At 37.6% G+C, this 23,762-nt stretch overlaps 1 protein-coding gene across 19 annotated transcripts in view; it reads right to left on the bottom strand.

Moving 5' to 3' along the window:
* Positions 1 to 23,762, bottom strand: part of RBFOX1 (RNA binding fox-1 homolog 1) — a 1,793,461-nt gene that overhangs the window by 25,895 nt on the left and 1,743,804 nt on the right. For all 19 annotated transcript variants that reach the window (XR_012647710.1, XM_075010515.1, XM_075010513.1 and 16 more), the window contains one exon: positions 20,269 to 20,333. Coding sequence is in view for 18 of the 19 variants with exons in the window: in XM_075010515.1 (XP_074866616.1) it covers positions 20,269 to 20,333 (65 nt within the window). In the remaining variant the exon portion in view is untranslated. The remainder of the gene's footprint in view (positions 1 to 20,268; positions 20,334 to 23,762) is intronic.

Here is a 23,762-nt window from a genome sequence, read left to right as displayed (position 1 = left end):
TTTAAATATCTGCCTTGTACTACCTCAGTTATATGCTTACAATGTTCACAGGAAGGCACAGTTTCTCCATGCACGTTGTTTTTTTTTTTGTATTTTATTTTAGAAATCCATAAATCATTTTTCAAGGTAAGCTACTGATCAATAGTCTCAAAAGGGTATCCATGTTGGTCTGCAACTTCACAAAAAAACAAGTGGTCCTGTAGTATCTTAAAGTCTAAGTGGGTCTTACCCGGGAAAGCTCATTACTTACCAAATAAATGTGATAGTCTTTAAGGTGTTATAGGATTGCTTATTTTCTGTACTAAGCAATGTAAAACCAGTTGATGTGAGAAATAAAATACTCACATATTATTTTATTTATGGAGAAATAAATGTAGCCACTAGAGCACTCAACAGCCAAATTCAATTTATTATGAATAATTAGATGTTATTGCTAATGATTCCAGTCATTTGCCTAGTAATTTGATGATCTTAATGTCTTTTGTAGTCACTGTACTTTCCTAATGGCTTTATTATTTTATATTTTACAAGCTACATACACCTAAAAAAAAAGAAAAGAAAGAAAAGAGTTGATAATCAGACATGGCCCCATAGACATGGCAGACGTGTCACATGTGAGTTCTGCAGGAAGTCTGATTACGTACTATGGGCAAAATTCTGTTCACCTTACTTATGGGAGCAATCCTATAGATGTCAGCTTCGCTTCTTACCTCGATAAGGCAAGTAAGATTCAGGCAACAACGTACGCATATGCACTATCTATTTAAGGTACTACAAAATAACTGAAATTAGAGACAGGAGAGGCTTATTAAGGCAATCCCTTTCTCTGCAAATGCAAGAGTCCTGCTCTTTTAGTATAATATCCAACTTTCTACCATAATTTGCACTTCCACAACTTCACTTTCAAAACTAATCTCAGTCTAGTATTAATATAGATTTTAAGTAGTTTGTATTTACAACAAAACATTAGTTTTAACTGCTAAACGAACAAAAGCAAACTGGGTTCAAGAACACATAACGTGAATATTATAAGAAATTATAGGACTATATTATGGATTTTTAGTTTTAAAGTTTGACATTTGACTTTGCAGTACAGTGTACTGCATTTTAATTAGAATTATGTTTTGCTCCATTATTGTCAAATTCTGCCCCTGGATGCAAAGTTTTCTCCTCAATTTTTATTATCTACCATCAATTTAAAAAAAAAAGGTTTCCATCTGCCTCACTAAATGTTTTGTATTTCAAGAGAAATAGAAAATTTATACTGAAGTCTAAACATGTCTTATTTTATTCAAACAAAATTTAAGGGTCCTAGCAAGGGCTGTGGGAGATCAAAAGAAAGAAAAGCTAAAAGAATAGCATGATAATAAAGATGTTTCAAATGTAAAGTGGATATTTTACATTTACAGGCTATGAGTTTCAGCTACGCCATTGCTGTGTCTGTGGGAGAAACAGGAGGAAGGAAGCAGAGTTGACTTTAAGTGTTTTTGTGCCCACCTTATTTTGGTGCTTGCTGTTCATGCCTCAAAGTAAAATGAAAGCAGTTTATGCTCAGCTTCCTATAACTCCCTTAAAAGTCCCAGGCACTAGGACCAGTACACTGGCCACACTCTGGAGATGTTACCACCCATCGGCGGCTGAGCTGATGTAAAGCTCTTGCATCAGTACTATACACCCCAGGGTGAATTCTGCATAATGAATACGCTCAGGATTTTTCCTGCCTTGCATCTTTTATGCTGCCAGAGTTACATAAAGAGGAATTAGTGCAAGAGAATCAAATCAGTTTTGTCTGGAAGCAACAAAAACCTGTGTCTAATGATCAGTAGAGCCCACACCTTATTCTCTGCATGAGCACTTGAGATGGCACAGAATGATTAATGTAGAAAAGCAGTGGACACCCCCTTCCACGGCCTCTCTACTCTTTGAGTGCCTCTGAGATTTGCTCTGTGAGAGTTCCACCTAAGGAAGAAATGAAGGGGAGAGGTCTTCACTAGTAAATCCAACTGTAACATCTTTGAATGGAGACAGTAGGAAATAATAAATTGTGTCTGCAATATTTGTCATGGAAGGGATTCACTGGTGGGCCACAGAAGCGGGAGGGAGAAGTATTTCACCTATCCTTCTCAATTTCCTTTTTTATTTACAGAGTGCAATACATGCTCCTCCAATTCCTATGCTGGGCCTTACTATGCGTTAGGAATGGTTTTGGGTTATTAATAACCAAAATAGTTGCATGTAAGGATGAACTAAACTGAGACCCCCAAATAAAAATGCCCCCATTTTTTTTTCTTTTCATGGGGTGAAATAGGAAGGGAATATGGTACTGACTCAAAGTCGAAACCCAAAAGTGGGTCTGAATATCTGAGCTTTGTAATTGGAGCTTCTCTCTACTTTACTGTAGATATAATGATGAACATCAGAAAGGATGACAAAGCATTATTTACAGAATTCACTTCACCTGCATTCTAAAATAGCCCAATTCTAAATGTAACTGGACCACAGTTTGACAGGATCTAGCTGAACTGTATAACAGTTTAACACAAAGTTGAAAGCTGAAGTGAAAAATATATTTCCGAACTTTTAAATGGTGCTATGTTTTTATAAAACATGCTCTTCAACAAATGTTACTATTAAATTTGGATGTTTTCAGGTGTGAAGAGAATTTGAGGTTCCTGCATTCCCATGGCTAGCCAACTGGCCATTGTTCAAGAACTGCAATATCTTCAGTGGACTACATGCATTTGCATGAGTATTGTATTTTGAGGTGGCTAGAGCAGTGTTGGTAAGATTAAAGAGACTAAACGGCAAATGAGAGGCCCAGTAATCAATGACAAAACTTAATGTAATAACCTCTCATATAAATTAATCAGGTTATAAATTTTATGTCTCTCATTCTACTAGTTGCAATACAGGGCTCTCACAATAGGCATACACTGCAGTTTGGAGTGAGCCTCCTACCCCAAAATGACAAGATTTATGCTAATTCACCATGAGCTAAAACTCTAAAAACAGCAGTGGATTTTGCATTTTACTTTACAAAACTCCCATACCATAGATTATCAAACAATATGCAGCCTATTAACCCCTGAAACCCCAAAGAGGTGAAGTGTTAACAGAAGATCATTTTCGGAATACTTTATTATTTTGTAATAAAAAAACCATATCCAAATTACAAACACCTGCTTCTGATTTTCATTTTTTTTCCCTCTCGTTCTCTTTCCCCCATCCATCAGAGACCAAGAAGCTGTCTGGGATTTTGCATACAATTTCTTCTTCTCTGTTTGTTATTGATAAAATATGGGTGTATGTACTTGGACTACACTTCACTGTGGATTCAACAGGGCACTTAGTTGCTCACAGAAATTAGACCTCAAAGGATGGGCCACAGGAACTCCTCTTCCACAGAACAACTAGATTAGTCTTATCATATCACAAAGATAATTAAGGGGATTGAGACGTTATGTACACACGTTTTCCTCAGACTATGCTTCAAAAAACCCAAGCTATACCTATTTTCAGTATTAATTAATCCTCCATAATGCCTGGTTAATAACTTGGCATATGTCCTAAAATTATATTTGCAAAATGCATCTACATTTGTTTATAGCATAGAGAGTTAAACTCAGACACTGTATGGTACTGCTGTGCAGGTTTTTTTGCCTTTTTTTGATACTCACAAATTATGTGTGAATGTGCTACAATTTTCCTAAAGGTGTTCACAAATAACTTTTTGTCTTTTTTATTTGTTTTTGTTTTGAGTATGCAATAACTGAGGGTCAAATGGTGTCCATTAGCTCTGAGTGGGAATGTATTTCACATGGTAGCTTTCTGTTCTTTGAATAAAAATTAAGTTAGCTGCTATACTTAGGATTCTAGTGCAAGTATATTTATGAACTAAAAATCTATTTTATCCAAATTTTACCAACATTCCATTAAAACTCTCTGCCCTCTCCAACATTCCAGCTGGGCATCTTATTCTCTAGACATTTCACAAACTTCCAACACCAAAGGATGGGTGCATGGCCAAGGACATTCCATTCTGACTTGTCCGTGTGTATGTGTGAGGTGAGGTTGGGGGTGACATTCCAGACGCTTAGAAACCCACAGTGAGGAAGGGAGCACCCCATCATTTAAAAATGTGAATCAATGTTTGTGGAGACATTTTTTCACCAGCCCCCCTTTTCTGCTGCTTAGTTACGTATAATTATGCCATAAGTACAACTTGCCAAATCAAATAAGGGAATAAAGATTACTGCAAAGTAGGAGATGATGCAGTGCAAAGTTAACTCCTGTCAGCTGATCCGCTGGTGGTGTAAACATGGCTCAGACTCCATTGAAGGGGAAGAGCTGAGGACTCGGGAGTGACAAGCAGCAGCATATTCGGGGGAAGGAAGAGATCTGTTAAGAAGTCAGTCTGGGGTGCAGTGGGCTAACAGGTGGGCAAAACGAGACTCAGGTACCTACACAATTTGGTGGTCTGAAGTGCCTTTTTGGCTTTAATCCATCCCATTTTCAGGCTAGTTTTTACCTATGCTATCTGACTGGTGTAAAATTTGGATGTAACTGCACCACACCAGGGAAATAATTGTATTTTAGGCACATTGCCTTTTCTGTTCCTCTTTGTTCTTCAGAGAGCAGTAATTTGCTACTGGTCTTTCCTATTAGTATATTATTACTACCCTGTGACAGTTCAGCAGCACAAGTCTTTGCCCACTCCCTGCCCATCTCTCTGTTGGGGGTAAAGTGTGTACAGCCCCAAACACTGCATGGCCAAGAACACAAAAAAATTAAGATGGGGCTACTATAAGGTGAGTGCATAGGTGGTTGGATAAGTGTTCCCAGAGAGTAGTTATTAATGGTTCACAATTATGCTGGAAGGGGATATCTTGTGGGGATGTGAAGGGGTCTGTTCTGGAATTGGTATTGTTCAATATCTCCATCAACAATTTAGATATTGGCATAGAAAGTATGCTTAGTAAATTTGCAGATGATACCAAGTTAGGAGGGGTTACAACTGCTGTGGCGGATAGGGTCATGATTCAAAAGGATCTGGACAAACTGGAGAAATGGTCTGAGTCAAATAGGATGAAGTTTAATAAGAACAAAATGTCGAGTACTCAACTTGGGAAGGAACAATCAGCTTCAGATATACAGAATGGGAAGTGACTGTCTAGAAAGGAGTACTATAGAAAGGAATATAGGGGACATGGTTGACCAAAAACTAAATACGAGTCAACAGTGTGACGCTGTTGCAAAAAAAGCAGACATGTTTCTGGGAAACATTACCTGGAGTATTGTGAGCAAGACATGTAAAGTCATTCTTCTACTCTACTCTGCATTGATTAGACCTCAGTTGGAGTATTGTGTCCAGTTCTGGGCACCACATTGCAATAAAATGTGGAGAAATTGGAGAAGGTCCAGAAAAGAACAACAAAATGATTAAAGGTCTAGAGAAAATGAGGAATGAGGGAAGACTGAAATAAATGAGCTTGTTCAATTTAGAAAAAAGAAGACTGAAGGTGGACAAGATAGTGGGTTTCAAGTATCTGAAGGAGTGTACAAGGAGGAGAGAGAAAAACTGTTCTCCTTGGCCTCTGAGGATAGGACAAGAAGCAGTGGGCTTAATTGCAGCAAGGGAGGCTACTGTTGGAGATTACGAAAAACTTCCTAACTGTCAGAATGGTTAAACACTAGAATAAATTGCCTTGGGATGTTGTGGAATCTCTATCACTGGAGATATTTAAAAGCAGGTTATATAGATGCCTATCAGGGATGGTCTAGGTGGTGTTTGGTCCTGCTGTGAGGGCAGGGGTCTGGACTTGATGATCTCTGGAGGTCCCTTCCAGTTCTAGTGTTTTATGATATTATGAAGGATTGCACGTATGCATCTTCTGTCATATGCATAGTCACAATTTGATCCTTATGACTTTGCAGTGTTTGTAATGTAATCTGTTACACTAAAAAGAGATCTTTAACATGCACAAAAAATTAACACAAGACTCCTAGAATCTTATTATCTCTGTTGTTATACTAATATACATTCTGTTTGGTGTGAGTGAGATTCTGTAAAATAGACAGATGCCTCTGTAGAAGACAGGTAGGAGTTAAAGGCTTCAAGCACACAAACAAAATTACAATAGCCCTAATAAACACAAAGAACAAATGAAAAATGTATAACCATAAACCCTTAGAACTATGTAAAAATGGGCCTCAGATTTACTGATGCTCTTGCACTTTTATCACTGATTCATAAATTACACAGGAATCACTTTGTTCACCGCTGAAGTGCAGCCACCTCTAAATATAACATGACAATTGTTGGAAACATTGCATCAAAACAATACATAGCAGATTAGTATAGAAACAAATATAGTATTGAACAGGCATCGCAGGCTATCTGCAATAATGGCCTTTTTCTGATTACAACAGCATGAAGTTTACTAACACAAAGGTCAGTAAGTAGGTTTTATGGACTAGTTTCTTAGCTCTTGTTAAATGATGCAGCGTATTTGAAGCTAATGACTTAATAGAATGATGCCAATTTATTCCAGTGCAGGATATGGCCCACTGTTATCAGTGGCTACAACACAGGTAATAAGTGTGATGTGAAATTTATACATTTCCAAATGAGATTGTTTTGAATACTTTAGAATTCCTGAATGCTTTAAAATTTTCATGGGATTGACTGTTAGTGTGACATCAAAGCAGACTGACGACTGGCTGGTTAGACGACTAACATTCTTAATAATAATTTATGAAGAAAACTTTCAGAATATCTTTCTAATATACTTGTATGAAGGCTTCCCCTTTTCTCTTCTCCTGAAGTTGTGAATTTCAATAACAAGGTCTGCAACATGTTGACATTTAGTTAAAAGTTGTTTTAAAACAGCTGACTTTGCTATTATCTTGTTTTGTATTTCCAGTAATTATAAATTCATAGTCCATTATCATACCTGTAGCATTTAAATCATAATACATGGAGACAACAACTTTACAGTTATATCTAGAAATCAAATGAAGTCAAAGTAAATTTTGAGGAGACCTTTTTTCTGGCATTTATTTATCGAGCGGTATGCATGTTCAACAAAACAACGCCAGAGTTGGTGGCATACACTGGGAAAACCTTGACTATCATACTAAACTTGTTTTTACCCAGGCAGTTCCCTGTCAGACTGACAAATATGGCCAAGATGGGACAGAATAACATAGGGGTGACTGCTTTTGTTTCACAAATAGATGCGAAAACTATCATGATGTTCTGCACTTAGATCTCCCACTTTCAGGATGGAAATAAAGGATTGTCACCCAAATGCCACCATTCCTCCCCTCCTTCTGTAGATTTTGAAGTGAGGCTAGAAAGGATGTAGCCTGTATTTTGATATCTGCACCAAAATCCTGTAATGTAGTAAGAGGGTGTGAGGGGGATATTACCTTGGGTTGAAAGAAGAGCCCCTCTTCTTTCCATGTGAAGCAATCAAATTAATGCCTCTGTACTACGACTTTCTGGGTCCTCTCAGTGGCAGGTACTAGGCCACTCTGAAGGGATCTAATAAACCTTATTACAGCTCCAGCAGGAGCCAAGTTTCCATGGAGAGCAGAGGATACCCAGTGGAGCCAAGAAGTGTCCCTTCAGGTGATTCTTGTAGGATTGTTTTGTGAATATGAACCCGGCAGGGCTGCTTCACTACCAGCTTAGAACAGTGGTTGTGTTTGTCCATTGGGAGCAGGCAAAGTCACACAGTGCTAAGCCCAATATTTTGAGCCCTGTGTAGCACTGAACAGGATGGATCAGCTGATTCCCAGGGAGGCTAGATTGGGCTTTAAGGTCGCCTCTTGCTGCCTCTAGTTTGTTGTGATTGCACGTGTTGTAGGTGCCTAACACAGCTCTTGGACTATAAGGGAGAGACTTACACTAGTGAAAGTGCTTTCACTTTTAAAAACAATTGTGGACAGAGCAGGGAAATTCTCTTTTACAAAGTTGTTGAAATTTTTATTCTCAAGAGCGGTGAGAATATGGTTCAGCAATAAGTGAAACTGGACATTGAAACTAACTTCAAAGGTTTTGCTAGAGTGGAACAGATTTAGCTTACATTAACAGCTGCTGAAATTTCTTTAACTGTTCTCTCACCAAAGGGTCAGTAAAAATGCTTTATTTTTTGACACTTGTCACCTAGGCTATGTCTACACGGCCCCATAAAGTACAAATAAGCTACACAACGTGTTATGCAAATTGTGCACCCCTTATCTCAAAAACAGTTTCAAGACAATGGGAGCATTGCATAGACACAGGCAGCTACTTTGGGATATACCGTATCTGAAATAGCGTCCACTGTCTAGACATAGCCCTACAGTCCTGCCTGTGCGCAGCACACCATTGATTTTACTTAATATTTTAGTGGAATTTCCATGAGAAGTTATGCAAAATTATGTTAATGGCAGATATTAGTATTAAAGGGCTGTGAAGTCAATGCCAACAACTTGGTCTGTTTATAGGAACATATAACCAGACCAAGGTGTTGGTGTTAATTGTTTATATATAGAGAAAGTAAAGATTATCATGATGCCATTGAAGTCCAATGAAAAGTTTCACTTGTCATCACTAGGACCAGGATTGTCTCCTAATTCTTTTGGCATTTTGACTATGGTAAATATTTCAATCTTGGGTGTTTAAAGTAAGGCATCTGAATCAATATTTGAACAACTAAATGACAGACCTGATTTTCAGAAGAGCTGAACATCTGCATCTCCCACTGAAGTTAACAGAAGTAGAGGCTGCTCAACATCTTTGAATGTTAGGTGCTAAGATGTCTAAATTTAATGATCCTCACTTGTAAATGTGCAGACCATTTCTTTTTACACCAAGACCAGTTTTTACTGGTTTACTGGTGTAAGGGGGCCTTCAAATGTGTATATTTTCTTACCCATTTTAAGGAAAATAAGGCTTTTTGGAGAACTGCTAAATGGTATAAAGTGACCTTAATGTAAATGTGTACCAGAGCCTTCGTCTATTGAACACTCTAAACATTATCATGTAAAGGAATAGAATTAAGTTTTGAAAATTTTTAAAGGAATTTATGTCTTCTTAAAATACAAGATAATCATTCACTCATATTTTATATTACTTCTTCAATGCAATATTACTATCCCTTAATAGAATGAAATTCCCTTATTTACTTACTGATTTATATATGACATTCTTTTACCATTCTTCTAATGTACAGAGCTTAATGATATCATATTCTTTAACACTTGTTAATACATATTAAGCAAACTTTGTTATCTTCTGACTCGTGATAGCATACTTTTACTTCCTATGTTATGATGTTAATTTTGTTCACACCATAGGAGCATCAGGTTGGCTTATCGTCTAATATTAAAGCAGCATGTATGTGAAAGATTCCATGATACTTCATAAAAGCAAGGCTTTTCCTTGGCATCCTTGCTAAGATGTGCACTACTCTGATTATCTGCCACTTTATCACAACTACATACTACAGCTGGCACCATTTCAGAACTACGTGAAGAGACGTCTGTGAATATACACATAATAAAGTTATTTGGGATAGTCTGAGATGAAAGGGGCTACAACAGATATGTGTAAGATTGTTAATTACTGCTTTTTTATCTTCACTTTCTCTAGATAATACCATTAAAGGAAGATATTTAAAATATGATCTCATTTCCTCAAAATGCTTTGGCTCTCAGTTGTAAACAACCATTGGGGCAACAGCCACCATGGGCCCTGAGGCAAGGTGGGAAGAAGGGGTGGGGCTAACGATGGAAGGGGTGGGGCCTAGGTTAGTGAAACCTTAGTGCCACTCAGATTTTGTTGCTATCTGAACCCCTTCCCCCCTGTCCCCAATCCACCCTTGGAGCTACATGGTGCCATGGCACTTGGAAGTGTCCTGGAGCTCTGACAATCGCCACTGTCAAAGTTGAAGCAGAGGTGGACAGAGATGCAGGCCCCTTTGAAATGCAATGTCCAGGGGTGACAGCCCCCTTTACCCAGCCTCTCCAATCAGCAGGCCTGTAGATAACAGAACCTGTACTGACTGCATAGCTCCTCATTCCATTATTCTCATTTTCCATTAGAAAATGTACTAAATTCCTTCCCAGCTTTTACAGATGTCACAGTTGAGTCACTTAGGTTCCTGATATTTATATAGCATATCTTAATCTCCTTTTTGTGGTCTATTGAGTCAGTGGTCTGAAAACTAAAAAGTGTTTAATTGAGCCTTGATATGACTGTTATGGTCCAGCATGTCAGAGGCACAAGCAGTGACCACACAGACTATAAAAGTTTTAGTCCATTGGTCTAGAAATCTATGTTTTATAACACCTTGACTCCATATTTACCCAGTCTGGTGAATATTAGACATCTAAAAACAAAATTACATATTCCTCCAATATTGTGTAACATTAGGAGGAAGTCATTATGAAGCGTTCAGCAAATATGTAACTGCTTCTTAAAATATGAATGACATTTTGTCTTTGTTGAAAAGGAAAATCCCTAAAATCCTTTCAGAGAATATATTCATTATCACAACTATATACCACTACATTTCTATCTTTAAATAAATAAAGAGCACTCAAAATTTACAACTCAAAATACTGTCAGATGTAAGCTAAGATTTTTTAAAGTGTGCTTAAATCAATATCTCGCCTGATTTTCCGATATGTCAAACACCCAGAAGCTCTCACTGAAAAAGCAGAAGCTACTGGGTACTCAGCATTTTATAAATCACAACACCTATTTAAGGTGTCTAAATATGGATCTACACTCCCAGCTTCAGCTATATATGGAAATATTGGCCGCAGTTTTCCTCTACATTCTTTCTTAGTTTATATTGATTCTCTTCATTTCTGCCAAACTATGTGCCAGGCTGTATTTTAAAGCTTCATACAGGATTTTCCCAGCTTTCTAGGATTCTGAAGGACAGCTCTTTTTATCAAAGCTGGAAAAGTGTAGGATTAGTAGCCAGTACGAATGACACAATATCTAAAGTGAGACAAGATCAAAGAATCATAGAATCAAGGGCTGGAAGAGACCTCAGGAGGTCATTGACTCCACCCCCTTCTCAAGCAGGATCAACCCTAACTAAATCTTCCCAGCCAGGAAGGGGGAGGGATAGCTCAGTGGTTTGAGCATTGGCCTGCTAAACCCCAGGTTATGCATTCAATCCTTGATGAGGCCATTAAAAGATTGGGGCAAACAGATGTGAGGGATGGTGCTTGGTCCTGCCAAGAGGGTAGGTGACTGGACTACACGATCTCCTGAGGTCCCTTCCAGTTCTAGGAGGGGTGTGTGTGACTTTGTCAAGCCAGGATTTTTAAAACCTCTAAAGATAGAGATTCTACCACATCTGTAGGTAATGCACTCCAGTGCTTCACCACTCTCCTGATGAAAGAGTTTTTCCTAATATCCAACCTCCCCCTCCTCCTCTATAACATGAAACCATTGCTCCTTGTTCTGTCATCTGTTGCTATGGAGAACAACCTGTTTCCATCCTCTTCAGAGCTTCCCTTCAGGAAGCTGAAGGCTGCTATCAAATCCCCCCTCATTCTTCCCTTCTACAAACTAAATTAGTCCAAATCCCTCAGTGTCTCCTTGTAGGTCATGTGCTCCGGCCTCCTAATCATTTTGGTTGCCCTCCAATGTATCCATATTCTTTCTATACTGCGGGTCTTAGAACTGGATACAATATTCCAGATGTGGCCACACCAGTGCCGAAAAAACTTCTTAACAGATCTCTTATATAGTGCCTATCTATAAAAAGGGGAATAAGAACAACACAGGAAACTACAGACCTGTTAGTTTAACTTCTGTGCCAGGAAAGACAATGCAGCAAGTATTTAAGGCAATCATCTTTGATAGCATAACGAGCCTTGTGGATAACAGAGAAGCAGTGGATGTGGTGTATCTAAACTTTAGTAATACAAGTCTTTCAAGATATTATAAATAAACTAGGCAAATGCAACTTAGATGGGGCTACTATAAGGTGGGTGCAAAACTGGCTGGATAACCATACTCAGAGAGTAGTTATTAATGGTTCTCAATCCTGCGGGATAGGTATAACAAGTGGGGGGGGTATGCTTATTAAGTTTGCAGTTGATACCAAGCTAGGAGGGGTTGCAACTGCTTTGGAGGATAGGGTCAAAATTCAAAATGATCTGGAGAAATTGGAGAAATGGTCTGAAGTAAATAGGATGAAGTTTAATAAAGACAAATGCAAAGTGCTCCACTTAGGAAGGAACAATCCATTTCACACATAGAGAATGGGAAGCAACTGTCTAGGAAGGAGTATGGCAGAAAGGGATCTAGGGGTTATAGTGGACCACAAGTTAAGTATGAATCAACAGCGTGATGTTGTTGCAAAAAAAGCAAAGATGATTCTGAGATGCATTAACAGGTGTGTTGTGAACAAGACATGAGAAGTCATTCTTCCGCTCTACTCTGCACTTGTTAGGCCCCAATTGGAGTCTTGTGTCCAGTTCTGGGTGCTGCATTTCAAGAAATATGTGTAGAAATTGGAAAGGGTCCAGAAAAGAATGATCGAAGGTCTAGAGAACATGACTTATGAAGAAAGGCTGAAAGAACTGGGCTTGTTTAATTTGGAAAAAAGAAGATTAAGGAGGGACATGATAGTGGTTTTTCAGGTATCTAAAAGGGTGTCATAAGGAGGAGGGAGAGAACTTATTCTTCTTGGCCTCTGAGGATAGAACAAGAAGTGTTGGGCTTAAACTGCAGCAAGGGAGGTTTAGGTTGGACATTAGGAAAAAGTTCCTAACTGTCAGTGTGGTCAAACACTGGAATAAATTGCCCAGGGAGATTGTGGAATCTCCATTGCTGGAGATATTTAAGAACTAGTTAGATAAGTGTCTATCGGGATGGTCTAGACAGTACTTGGTCCTGCCATGAAGGCAGGGGGCAGGACACGATGACCTCTCAAGGTCCCTTCCAGTCCTAGCATTCTATGATTCTGTGATTCTACGATTCTAATGGGTGACCACTACTGCTGCAGGCAAAGAGGACCTCATTTACCAATACATTACTCCTGTTTTGCACCAGCGTAACACCTATTGATTTCAGCAAACCTCACTGAAAAACTCAATCAACATAGTTGTAAATCAGTATCATCTGTACGAAATTTAATTGTTTTATCTTTACGTGGGAAAAGTGTGGCTACTAAATGAAGATATATTATCTGTCTATTTGGAGAAAGTTGCAAAATTTAATGATTGCTCCAATTCTCATAGAATAGTTTGTTAATTCATAAATGTTATCCTAATTCTATAAATTCCTATAATTTGTTCTATAGATAATCCTCAAGATTTAATCTCTCCCTCTCCACATTCGTAGTTTAGCCCAGCACTCCAACCTCTTCTTCAAACTAAATCATGTTTTTTCTTGTATTCACTGTCCACATTTCTCCTAAGTCTTTCACTCAAGTGTTCTGTAAGAACACCATTTTCACATAGAATCCAAGACTTCACAAAGTATCAGCTGAATACCACAGGTGGATTGTGTAGTTACAGATGCAAAAACAGGAATCTTTTGTATAAAAGGTCAGGTCTACCCTTACTCACTAATAGCAATGTGAATGATTTGATTTTTGTTTTCACTGTTTGGGAGCTAAGCTCACCTGTTTTAGCTAGAACATATGACTATCAGAACGAGTAGAGGCCCAGTGTAACTCCCAGAGTATTCAGCCCTAACTGTTTGCAATGTGCATCGGGAATTACATATAATTATGACTATGTTGCACAAACTTGAGTTCAGTCTTTGGATTCCTGCCAAACTGTTAACATATCTGACCTGAGGCTAGGTCTATACTAAGCAAAGTAAGTCAATCATAGCTACACAATTCTAGCTATGGCAACTGCATAGCTAAAATTGATGAATCTGCACTTGGCTAACTGGGTTATCTTGATAGGAAAGTTGCTCCTGCCGACATCCCTTACTCCTCATGTCCTGCAAGGAGTAAAATGGTCGACTGCAACCTCTGCGAGGTTGATTTCATGCATCCCTACTAGACATGTGAAATCAAACCCTGGAAGATTGACCCTGAGCTGGTCGATCTGCTAGAGTAGTGTAGAAGTAGCCTAAATCTCAAAGTGTGAATGCACTGGTACATGAATTGATATAGGGTAACTGATCTTCACATATCACTTCCTGGAATCCTTTTAATTATTGCACATATTTGCTTAATGAACATTTATAAATGGGCAAACTTCAAAAAATGGTTTCGAGATTACAGTTGGGACTAAAAGGATAAGTGAAACTAATGCTATGTCTTGGGTTAATTTCACTTTTTTAAGTCACTTGTCCAACCTTATTAATTTTACATACTACATCTATGGATTAATATTCTTTCTTCCACATCCAATGAAAAGTGTGCCTATTAAATATATTGACTACAGCTATTTAAAAATCAGTCTTTACATAAAATTCTTTAATGATAAATTAATGTTTGGCCCAAGACGCTATTATATTTTATATTCCATCAAACACTTAATTTTTATTAATATATCAAATGGTGAGAGTCCCAATAAAAAGGCACATTACTGTAATGAAATGATTACACTTTATTCATTATGTATTCACAAATGTAAAGATATTTAAAGCCTAAAATATTTTAAAAATTGCCTAAATCTACCTAAGCCAAGCAGTCACATTTTTAAAAAATTTAATTTGGGTTTGATTTATAATAACATGGTTCAGTTACCTCTATAAGTCTATGTATTTTATTAAGGGAATTATTGCTTACAAGCTTCAAGTACTATTGTCAATTCCTTAATCAAAAAGAAAAGCTGGACAAACTTATTAAGTTCTGTATCTATATATTTTGTTGATTTGTCAAAAATAAATAAATTAGCCATTTTAAAGATAACAGATTGGAATAACTGGGATTTTGCATTGACTATGACTATCTTAAAATATAAGATCTGTATGATAAGTTTCTTCTTTGCAGGTATTTTAAACAAAATTCTTTATGTGTCCAAAGAACATATACCACAAAATCAATCAAACTAAAAGATTCTTTTTTAAACTACAAAGTAAATTGTGTGTATTAAATGTTCTACTATAAACCTTACTAACAAATCTTTTGTTTTTTTCAAATTGTACAACACATAAAAAGACAGAAAATCCAGCTTCCAGTGTCTATGGATCCGATCTAAACCCCAATAAAGCCAATTGGAGTTCTGCCACTTACTTGAGTAGGATTTCAATTGGGCAATATATAAATGCTTCAAAGTCTCAGAACAAACTACCGCACTCTGTGGGAGGGGAGGTAAGTGTGTGTAGATATGAATACCCAAACACACACACATAACACACATAATTATCATTACGTGTTACATTGTTAGCAAACAGTACAAGTGAACATACTTTTGCCTTCCAGACAAGGCTTAACTTGTTTGCAAAGCTTTTATATACCACCATGTATATTTAAACACAGATGTGCAGGTAAAGTTAATATGCAAAAAGAAACATTTTTTTCTGATTCTGATCAAAGATGCAACAATCAAGTCATAAAACACAAAATCAATAGCCAATGGGAATAAGTCTGCCCTTAGGCTTAATTCAAGCAAGCCATTCACTGAGCTAATGTGATGGATCTGTCAAATCTGATACAGCATTACAGACATACTAGCAACATCAAGTGAACATGCAATGACAAAATGACGTTACGCCCCACTGCCATGCTTTGACTGGTTCTACCTCATGAAAATAAAATTTGATAGCTTTGCCAGTTTGCTTTAAGTCAGACTTAGATTTAAACTTTTACTAGAATCTGTATTTTAAGTACTTTTTTTAAACGTTATCTTAAAAGCAACTAAAATCTGTACTTAAAATTAACATATTTGTTTTAATTTATTTTGTATACCTTTAAATTTGTTTTCCTTCTACCAGCCTCTCTGGTTTAAGAGCTCAGAGGTCAAATTTCAAGAATGGTACAAAACATATAAGCTATATCTACACGAGAAGCCTGTCGACAGAAGTCACAGTCGCTAGGGATTTCACGGCAAAACTTCTGTCAACACCTTGCATCTACCAATGAAATTGCATCTATAGATTGTGTCTACAGATTGAAAGAGCAATCCACTCTGTCAACAGAGAGCAGCTAGACTGCCCGGCACTCTCTTGATAGAACAGCTGAATGGAAGTCCTGCAAACAGGGCTGCCTGGTGGGCCAGAAGCCCTGACTGTCATCAACAAAGATTCAAGGCATCTGCATGGCATTTTTTTCAACAGAATATTGTTGAGAGAAGTGTTATACCTGAACGGGGAGAGGTATAAAGCTGCTGGCGGATGTGCTGGGTTTTGTAGGCAAACTGTTAACAAAGAACATTTCGCGTGTAAACACTCTGTGGTTCTGCCCGACAAAAGGCCAATTTTGCTGGGAAAAGCCTCTCGTATAGACATAGCCATAGAGACCTAAATACTATGTGCTTTCTTTTTACCAATTGGAAGGGAAATGAATTTCTGAGAAGCATTTAAACTAGACAGATACAAATGTGAAGGATTTGATCGAATTGTTCAAAAGGCTCAAAGCTCTCAGTTTAATTAAATAAAGTGATAGACTGCACAGAGAAAATTTGCAGCACTGCATCCTTCCTGAAGTTGTAAAATGGTTTCTTACTATATTGCTTCCTAAATAAAGCAGGCTTTTCTCTTCTACAGGTCTGATAAGTGAGTGGAGAAATCTATAAGGCCTATTTCAATTTTGATTGAAACTGTCATTACATATGTATGTTTTCTTGAGTTAAAACTACTTAATTTTGTATAAGGTTCATCATCTTCCCTTTCCCCCTTGGTCTCTTCCTTTATAATAGTTGTTCATTGCCCATATCCAGCAATATTCCCAAGTGTGACACACAAGGATACCATCATGTTTCCTCACAACAGTTCTACAGCACCAATCATTATCCAGTGATTTCAGGTATTGACTCTGGAATCCCCAAATCCTTCTGTTTACCTCCTGGTTTTATATTAAGAAAATATGCATCAAATCCAAACAGTTACTATTTCCATCTCTTTTCTTAAGACAGTGTGGCAAGACATGGATTTTTTTTTTTTTTTGAAATGGTCATTTCATGCTTGAGCACTGCATCACAATATGAACTTAGTGTTTGCTTGGGAATTGTATTAACATATGCAATAAATATATCTGGTTGAACATGATATTAAATGGGGACTCATATCCACTACAAAAGTTAACATTGTGTAATACTCGTATGCAGCGCAAGACAGCAAGTGATGGGTATATTTAGAAGAAAGGATACTAGTAGTTTTTCTATATTTCAGTATTTGCATACATTACTAGAGTTTAATTCAAATTTTAACAAATTATAATTTGCAAAATGCTCTTATGAAATAATCTTTAAAAAATTACTAATTTTCTGCATTAAAAGCTCACATTCTTTAATGAAAATGCAGTGAAAATTTATTAAAATGAATAAAGAAATTTGAAATTGACTGTAATTTGAGGTATCTATGTTCACATATAGCTTCACATATGCAACAAAGTGTTTTCCAGGAATTTAAAAAAAAATAATTTAAGGATTCCCTGATAGAGGGGGGCAATTAAAATAACATCTTTTTAATTAATCCCCAAAATTATTCAACTGGGAGTAAACATTTTTAATTAAGAATCCAAGTTTAAAAAAATCAAAAGAAATAAATCAATTTTGGTTACAACAGCAGGCTCAAGTTATTTCACCTTAATTATACACAAATTATCTTGGAAAATTCAGTACACTAGAGATATTTTTCATAAAAAATAATTAAAGGTTGTAGCTATTGCATTACTATAGATACCATCTCAGTCTTCTTTTACAGAATTTAATCATACTGTATCTTTTCCTGAACGTTTTTTTCAAGATCATTATTATTTTGTCAAACTTACTCTCCCCAAGCATTGTCGATAGAGCAGAAGAGGTAAAAATGTGATATTTTACCTTAGTGTTTCTGAGTTTTCTGTTTTGTTTTGTAAGTAGGTACACTGTTTGGTAATTAAATAATTTAGACTTCATCTTGGTATTCACTTCCCCTAAGTACTATGTAAATCTATAACCTTTCCTTATAGTAACAAGCAAACCCTTTTAACTGACAAAGAGCGAGCTAAACAGCATCTGGCAAAAAAGAACTAGCAATATGAAATTATTGACAATTTTGCATTTTTTGGTTTTAAAGAATGTTTTGGATCAGGAGCTAGTTTTGCATTTTAAGCTCACAAAAGTTATTATAGCTGCAACATGCTAACAACACACCTTTGTGGAAATGAAATGAAAACTACTAAGTAGCATTTCATATGATAGGTTACCCTGCATAGAAAGAGTACATTGCGAACAAGGTGCATAAAGCAGCATCAGATTGACATTACTGATCCAAAATTCATATAAAGAAACTTGCTTACCTGTCTCACACAGCATGCCTCAGCCATACATGCATTTTTTTATTCACCAAACATTTTTAATATACATCTTCATGACCACAATAAGCATTTTTAAAGGCAGCTATGCATGCATAGCAATTTAACATTCACATTGTGTTCCGTTTTTCTCAGCAAACAAAATACAGGAACAGCACTTCATTCTAAGACGTACTTCACTAGTTTTTATTCTGTTCTTTTCTTCAAGGAACAGAAACATAAGAAGCTCAATAATAATGACCATTTTAGTACCTAATATAAGTCTAGATATATACTCAAGATGCAAGAAAATTATTCACTGATATCAATGAGAGATTTTCTTGTGCCAGAAATGCGTTCTTAGCTTTTTCTGACATTGTGAAGCAAAATACAAGTTGAACCTCTCTAAGCCGGAACTCCCTTGCCTGGCAAGCTCTATAATCCAGCATGATTTTAGTTAGCTGGGATGTCCATTTATCTTAGGTGTGGCCAAGATTCCTATGGTTCTATAAAGTTTGTTTACAGCCACCAGTCCTGGCTCTCAGTGTTATTTAGCTGTAATTTACATCTAAATGTCTTATAAGAGCCCAATACGCAGTGGAAGTGTTGGTAATGCTGCTAGACAATATGACATCCTGTCGTCTGGCAAATTCTCTTATCTGGCATTGCTCAGGTCCTGAGGATGCCAAATTAAAGAGGCTCAACCTGTATACAATAATGATCTTTTACCAAATAGATGCCCACTTCTAGTGTGTGCTATAAATTCTTAAAAAATTTGAAAAGTGTCACTTGACACCAAAGCTGTTCCTAAGATACAATTTCTGAAGAACAACTTCCCAGTGAAGTAGCATGTTCTTTTTCATTACAGGTGAAGATCCAGATCCTTTTTTCACGCACATGCTTTAACTTTACACAGTGTGGCAAAACACTGGCCTTCCTGAAGCCAGTGGAGGTTTTGCCATCTACTTAACCAGGGCCAAAACTTTTCTCCTTTCAGCAGTTGCACTGATTTTAATGCAATTACTTACACTGTGTAAAATGATGCACGTCTCTCTGCAGGACCAGACTATGCTGATTTTATGAAATTCTCTGCTTTTTCAATGGAGTTTTTAGCCAATTTTTACACGATGATTCAATAATAAAAACAAAAAGAAAAAAACACCCCCACAAAAAATAGTGAGAAGGGGGGAGTGGATCAACTTGTCTTTATTAAACACATGGATAAATGAAATGTTTGAAAGCCAACTAAATGGGAAAATCTTCATTTGTCTTTGATGGCCTGAACTCCAAATGATGCCACCAGGAGTCAGTGAAAATGGAGGGGACTCAACAGCTTAGAAAAGCAGATTCCATATTAACTGAAAAAGCATTTTAAGATAAATTATGATCTTAAACAGCAGATATTGTGTAGCTGTATATTTATCTACACTTTGCAAGGGTCACAGAAAGTGTTCTCTGGAAGCCAGGCGCTTGTGCAGCCACTCAAAATTCATATGCCACCCAGCTCATTAGCAGAGCACCCACAGCTAGGATTTTGTTTCTACTGGTGGTGTGCCTCCATGCACATAAAAATTATTCTGCACATGGATGGAACGATTAGAGGAAATATTGGAGACTGTCGTTATCTCATAGCAAAGAGGCTGATCTACAACCCAGGAATGTATCTTATGCTGATTCTTAATTAATTACTAGCTCACTTTTTATAACTCTTCATAACAATATTGCCTAACTTTATATACCGTAGTGATCTGGAGATCAACAGAAAAATTGTGAGACTGAAACAAGATAAATTCATGTCTTATTTTCCACTTCCTGTGTGCTATGTATTTATTAGCAGTAAATTAGGTCTTACCTGTCACTGTAGGCAGCTGCAGTGGCAGTGGCGGGCTGGGCATACCGGTAGGCAGCATAACCACCCTGAAACACAAACATATGTTTTAACTGCATTGCTGCAGCAGTCTAAATTCAGATTTTCTGAAATTTAGCACTACTTGGAATGTTTCTTTCATGCTTTAAGGGGCTGAGCTATAGATGAAATAATTCATGACACTGTTAAGCAGAGCTGATCCCAAATACAATCAGTTCCTGCATGTTAAGATCTGATTTGACCCAAAGATCAGGTCAATCATCAAAAAAGTTGACAGTTTCCCTCTCTATGGTTACAGGCAGCAATTTCCCTTACCAATGAGGTATAATGCAGCTTAAGAAAGCCACAGCTAATCTGTTAATAAAAAACAAACTATGAAGCAAACACTAATTTTGTTTTACAAAATAGATCTAATATGATATCTTGCATCTGTCTGATTACACCAATGAAATTTTTGCAGCATTAAAATTCTAATTCTATATAGGTTTCTAGTTTGTAAATAAAATCATAACTGAGGAGGAATTTCTTTTCTTTCTCCTGAATTAACATTCAGCTGTACGTAACAGTAATTGCAGCTGTTCAATTAAGCAAACAGGACAACAAACACACACATTTGAAAGGAATTGTGTGCAGTGATGCATTGATTATCAAACTGTGAAAATAGCAGAGCTTCCTGTTCAATGGACCATGGTGTTACATCAACCATTTCAAAATGATCTCAGCATGCCAATTAACAGAGCCCAGTCTCCACAGATACCACAAACACCATTTATGTTCCAATTAGAATCCACCACCCCATAATCCTCTAGGACATGGAGCTACTGTGAGTCCCCATAGAATTAAAAAAGAGATGAAAAAGAAAACTAGTTGGATCACACAGCTTTGAATGACATCTCCCCCTCTTGTTAAAGTGAGTAGTTAAATGGAGTGCTCTTTACTGCTGAGGACTCTGTTTCTACAATGTGTAGAAATGTGAGGAATTGGCTTTTGACCCTCACGAAAATAGTAGCATATGGTTAGCACATTTAATACAACGTTTTTGTATACTGTATTGCAAAAAGTGCATGAATTAGACAACTTTTTCATGAAATCACCTGTTCATGAGAAACTTTGACAGGGCCATAGAAACATCATAACACCCTTGTTTTAGAGATTTTCCACTGGAAATGTCAGCTTATCCTCCCTTCAGGGTTTTTGCTTGATTAAATCTCTCCAGTCTCCACAGAAATTGTGAGAAAAAATTTTTTTGGGGGTGCGGAAGTCAGTCACACAGCTTGGCTCATGGTGCCACAACTACTCAATAGTAAGCACAATAATGGTTGTACAAGGAGTATTGGAGCATCACCTATACCTGGGGCACCTCTTTGTCTCTTATTTCACACTCTCACATCTGCTATAGTGCCTTGCTGTAGGCACTTATGTCAGGCAACCAATAGGTCTATATAGATAACTTGCATAATATTGTGCCTTCTCTTTTGCAGTGAGTCCTATCTCAGCGCCAGCTAAGAAGCACTGATATGGAATGCCTCTCTACTTCTGAGCATCTGATACTTTTGCATCAGTAAAACAATACTTGAAAAATGGAGGTAAGAAGGACAGCATTCCTACCCACTCTTCTTGGCTACCAATACAACAGGCTGAGCTACAGGTAGGTACATAGGATCTCCTTAAAAAAATACCTGAAATGTCAAAAATTACATACATCAACAAGCAAATATTGCCTGCACGTACGTTGTGTATGGGCAATCAAATGCCAATGAGTGGCACTAAGCACAACTTGAACCACAAAGTTTTGAAGCCAGCAGAGCTCATCAGGAAATTTTTTTGGCAAGTTGTGGTCTACTCGAAGAAAGATAGCAAAAGAATGTGAGATAGCAAGAAACATTCTACATTTATTTCTCTTCAAAACATTCCACATTTCAAGCAGTATCCTTAAAGAGTTGGAATGTTACTGGTTTGTATGCAGGATCAAGAGCCTGAAAATGTCAACTGAACTGTAAGTCATTCTGCAGTTTGATTTGTAACAGAGAGGAAGCCGTGGTAGTCTATACACTATCAAAACAAAAAGCAGTCAAGTAACACTTTAAAGACTAGCAAAATAGTTTATTAGGTGAGCTTTCGTGGGACAGACCCACTTCTTCAGACCATAGCCAGACCAGAACAGACTCAATATTTAAGACACAGAGAACCAAAAATCGTAAGCAAGGAGGACAAATCAGAAAAAGATAATCAAGGTGAGCAAATCAGAGAGTGGAGGGGTGGGGGGAAGGTCAAGAATTAGATTGAGCCAAGTATGCAGATGAGCCCCTATAGTGACTCAGAAAGTTCCCATCACGATTTAAACCATGTGTTAATGTGCCGAATTTGAATATATAAGCCAGCTCAGCTGCTTCTCTTTCCAGAACGGTGCGATAATTCTTCTTCAGTAACACACATAAATTTAGGTCATTGACAGAATGCCCCATTCCATTAAAATGTTGACTAACTGGTTTGTGGATCAGGAGTGTTTTGATGTCTGTTTTATGCCCGTTGACCCTTTGTCTAAGGGAGTTAGAAGTCTGTCCAATATACAAAGCATCTGGGCATTGTTGGCACATGATGGCATATATGATGTTAGTAGAGGAGCATGAGAAAGTGCCCGTGATTCTGGCAGTAACCTGGTTAGGTCCAGTGATGGTATTTCCAGAGAAGATACGCGGACAAAGCTGGCAGTGGGCTTTGTTGCAGGGAAAGGTTCCAGGACTGGTGTTCCTGGGGTATAGACTGTGGCTGTTAGTGAGGATCCTCATGAGGCTGGGAGGTTGTCTGTAGGAGAGAACAGGCATGTCACCCAGGGCCTTCTGGAGTGTAGCATCCTGATTAAGGATAGGTTGTAGGTCTTTAATAATTTGTTGCAGTGGTCTGAGTTGGGGGCTGTAGGTGATGACCAGTGGTGTTCTGTTCTTGGCTTTTTTGGGCCGATCTTGGAGTAGCTGGTCTCTGGGTATTCGTCTGGCCCTGTCGATTTGTTTTTACAAAGCCCGCTAGCAGCTTTGTCCACATGTCTTCTCTGGAAATACCATCACTGGACCTAACCAGGTTACTGCCAGAATCACGGTCACTTTCTCATGCTCCTCTGCTAACATCATATATGCCATCATGTGCCAACAATGCCCAGATGCTTTGTATATTGGACAGACTTCTAACTCCCTTAGACAAAGGGTCAACGGGCACAAAACAGACATCAAAACACTCCAGATCCACAAACCAGTTAGTCAACATTTTAATGGAATGGGGCATTCTATCAATCACCTGAAGGTATGTGTGTTACTGAAGAAGAATTATCACACCGTTCTGGAAAGAGAAGCAGCTGAGCTGGCTTATATATTCAAATTCGGCACATTAACACATGGTTTAAATCGTGATGGGAACTTTCTGAGTCACTATAGGGGCTCATCTGAATACTTGGCTCAATCTAATTCTTGACCTTCCCCCCACCC

Source organism: Carettochelys insculpta, chromosome 16, assembly GCF_033958435.1.
Source record: "Carettochelys insculpta isolate YL-2023 chromosome 16, ASM3395843v1, whole genome shotgun sequence".
In the NCBI taxonomy this organism is placed as follows: domain Eukaryota; kingdom Metazoa; phylum Chordata; order Testudines; family Carettochelyidae; genus Carettochelys; species Carettochelys insculpta.
Note: the sequence above shows the minus strand (reverse complement) of the source record. Positions and strands in the feature narration are given on the sequence as shown.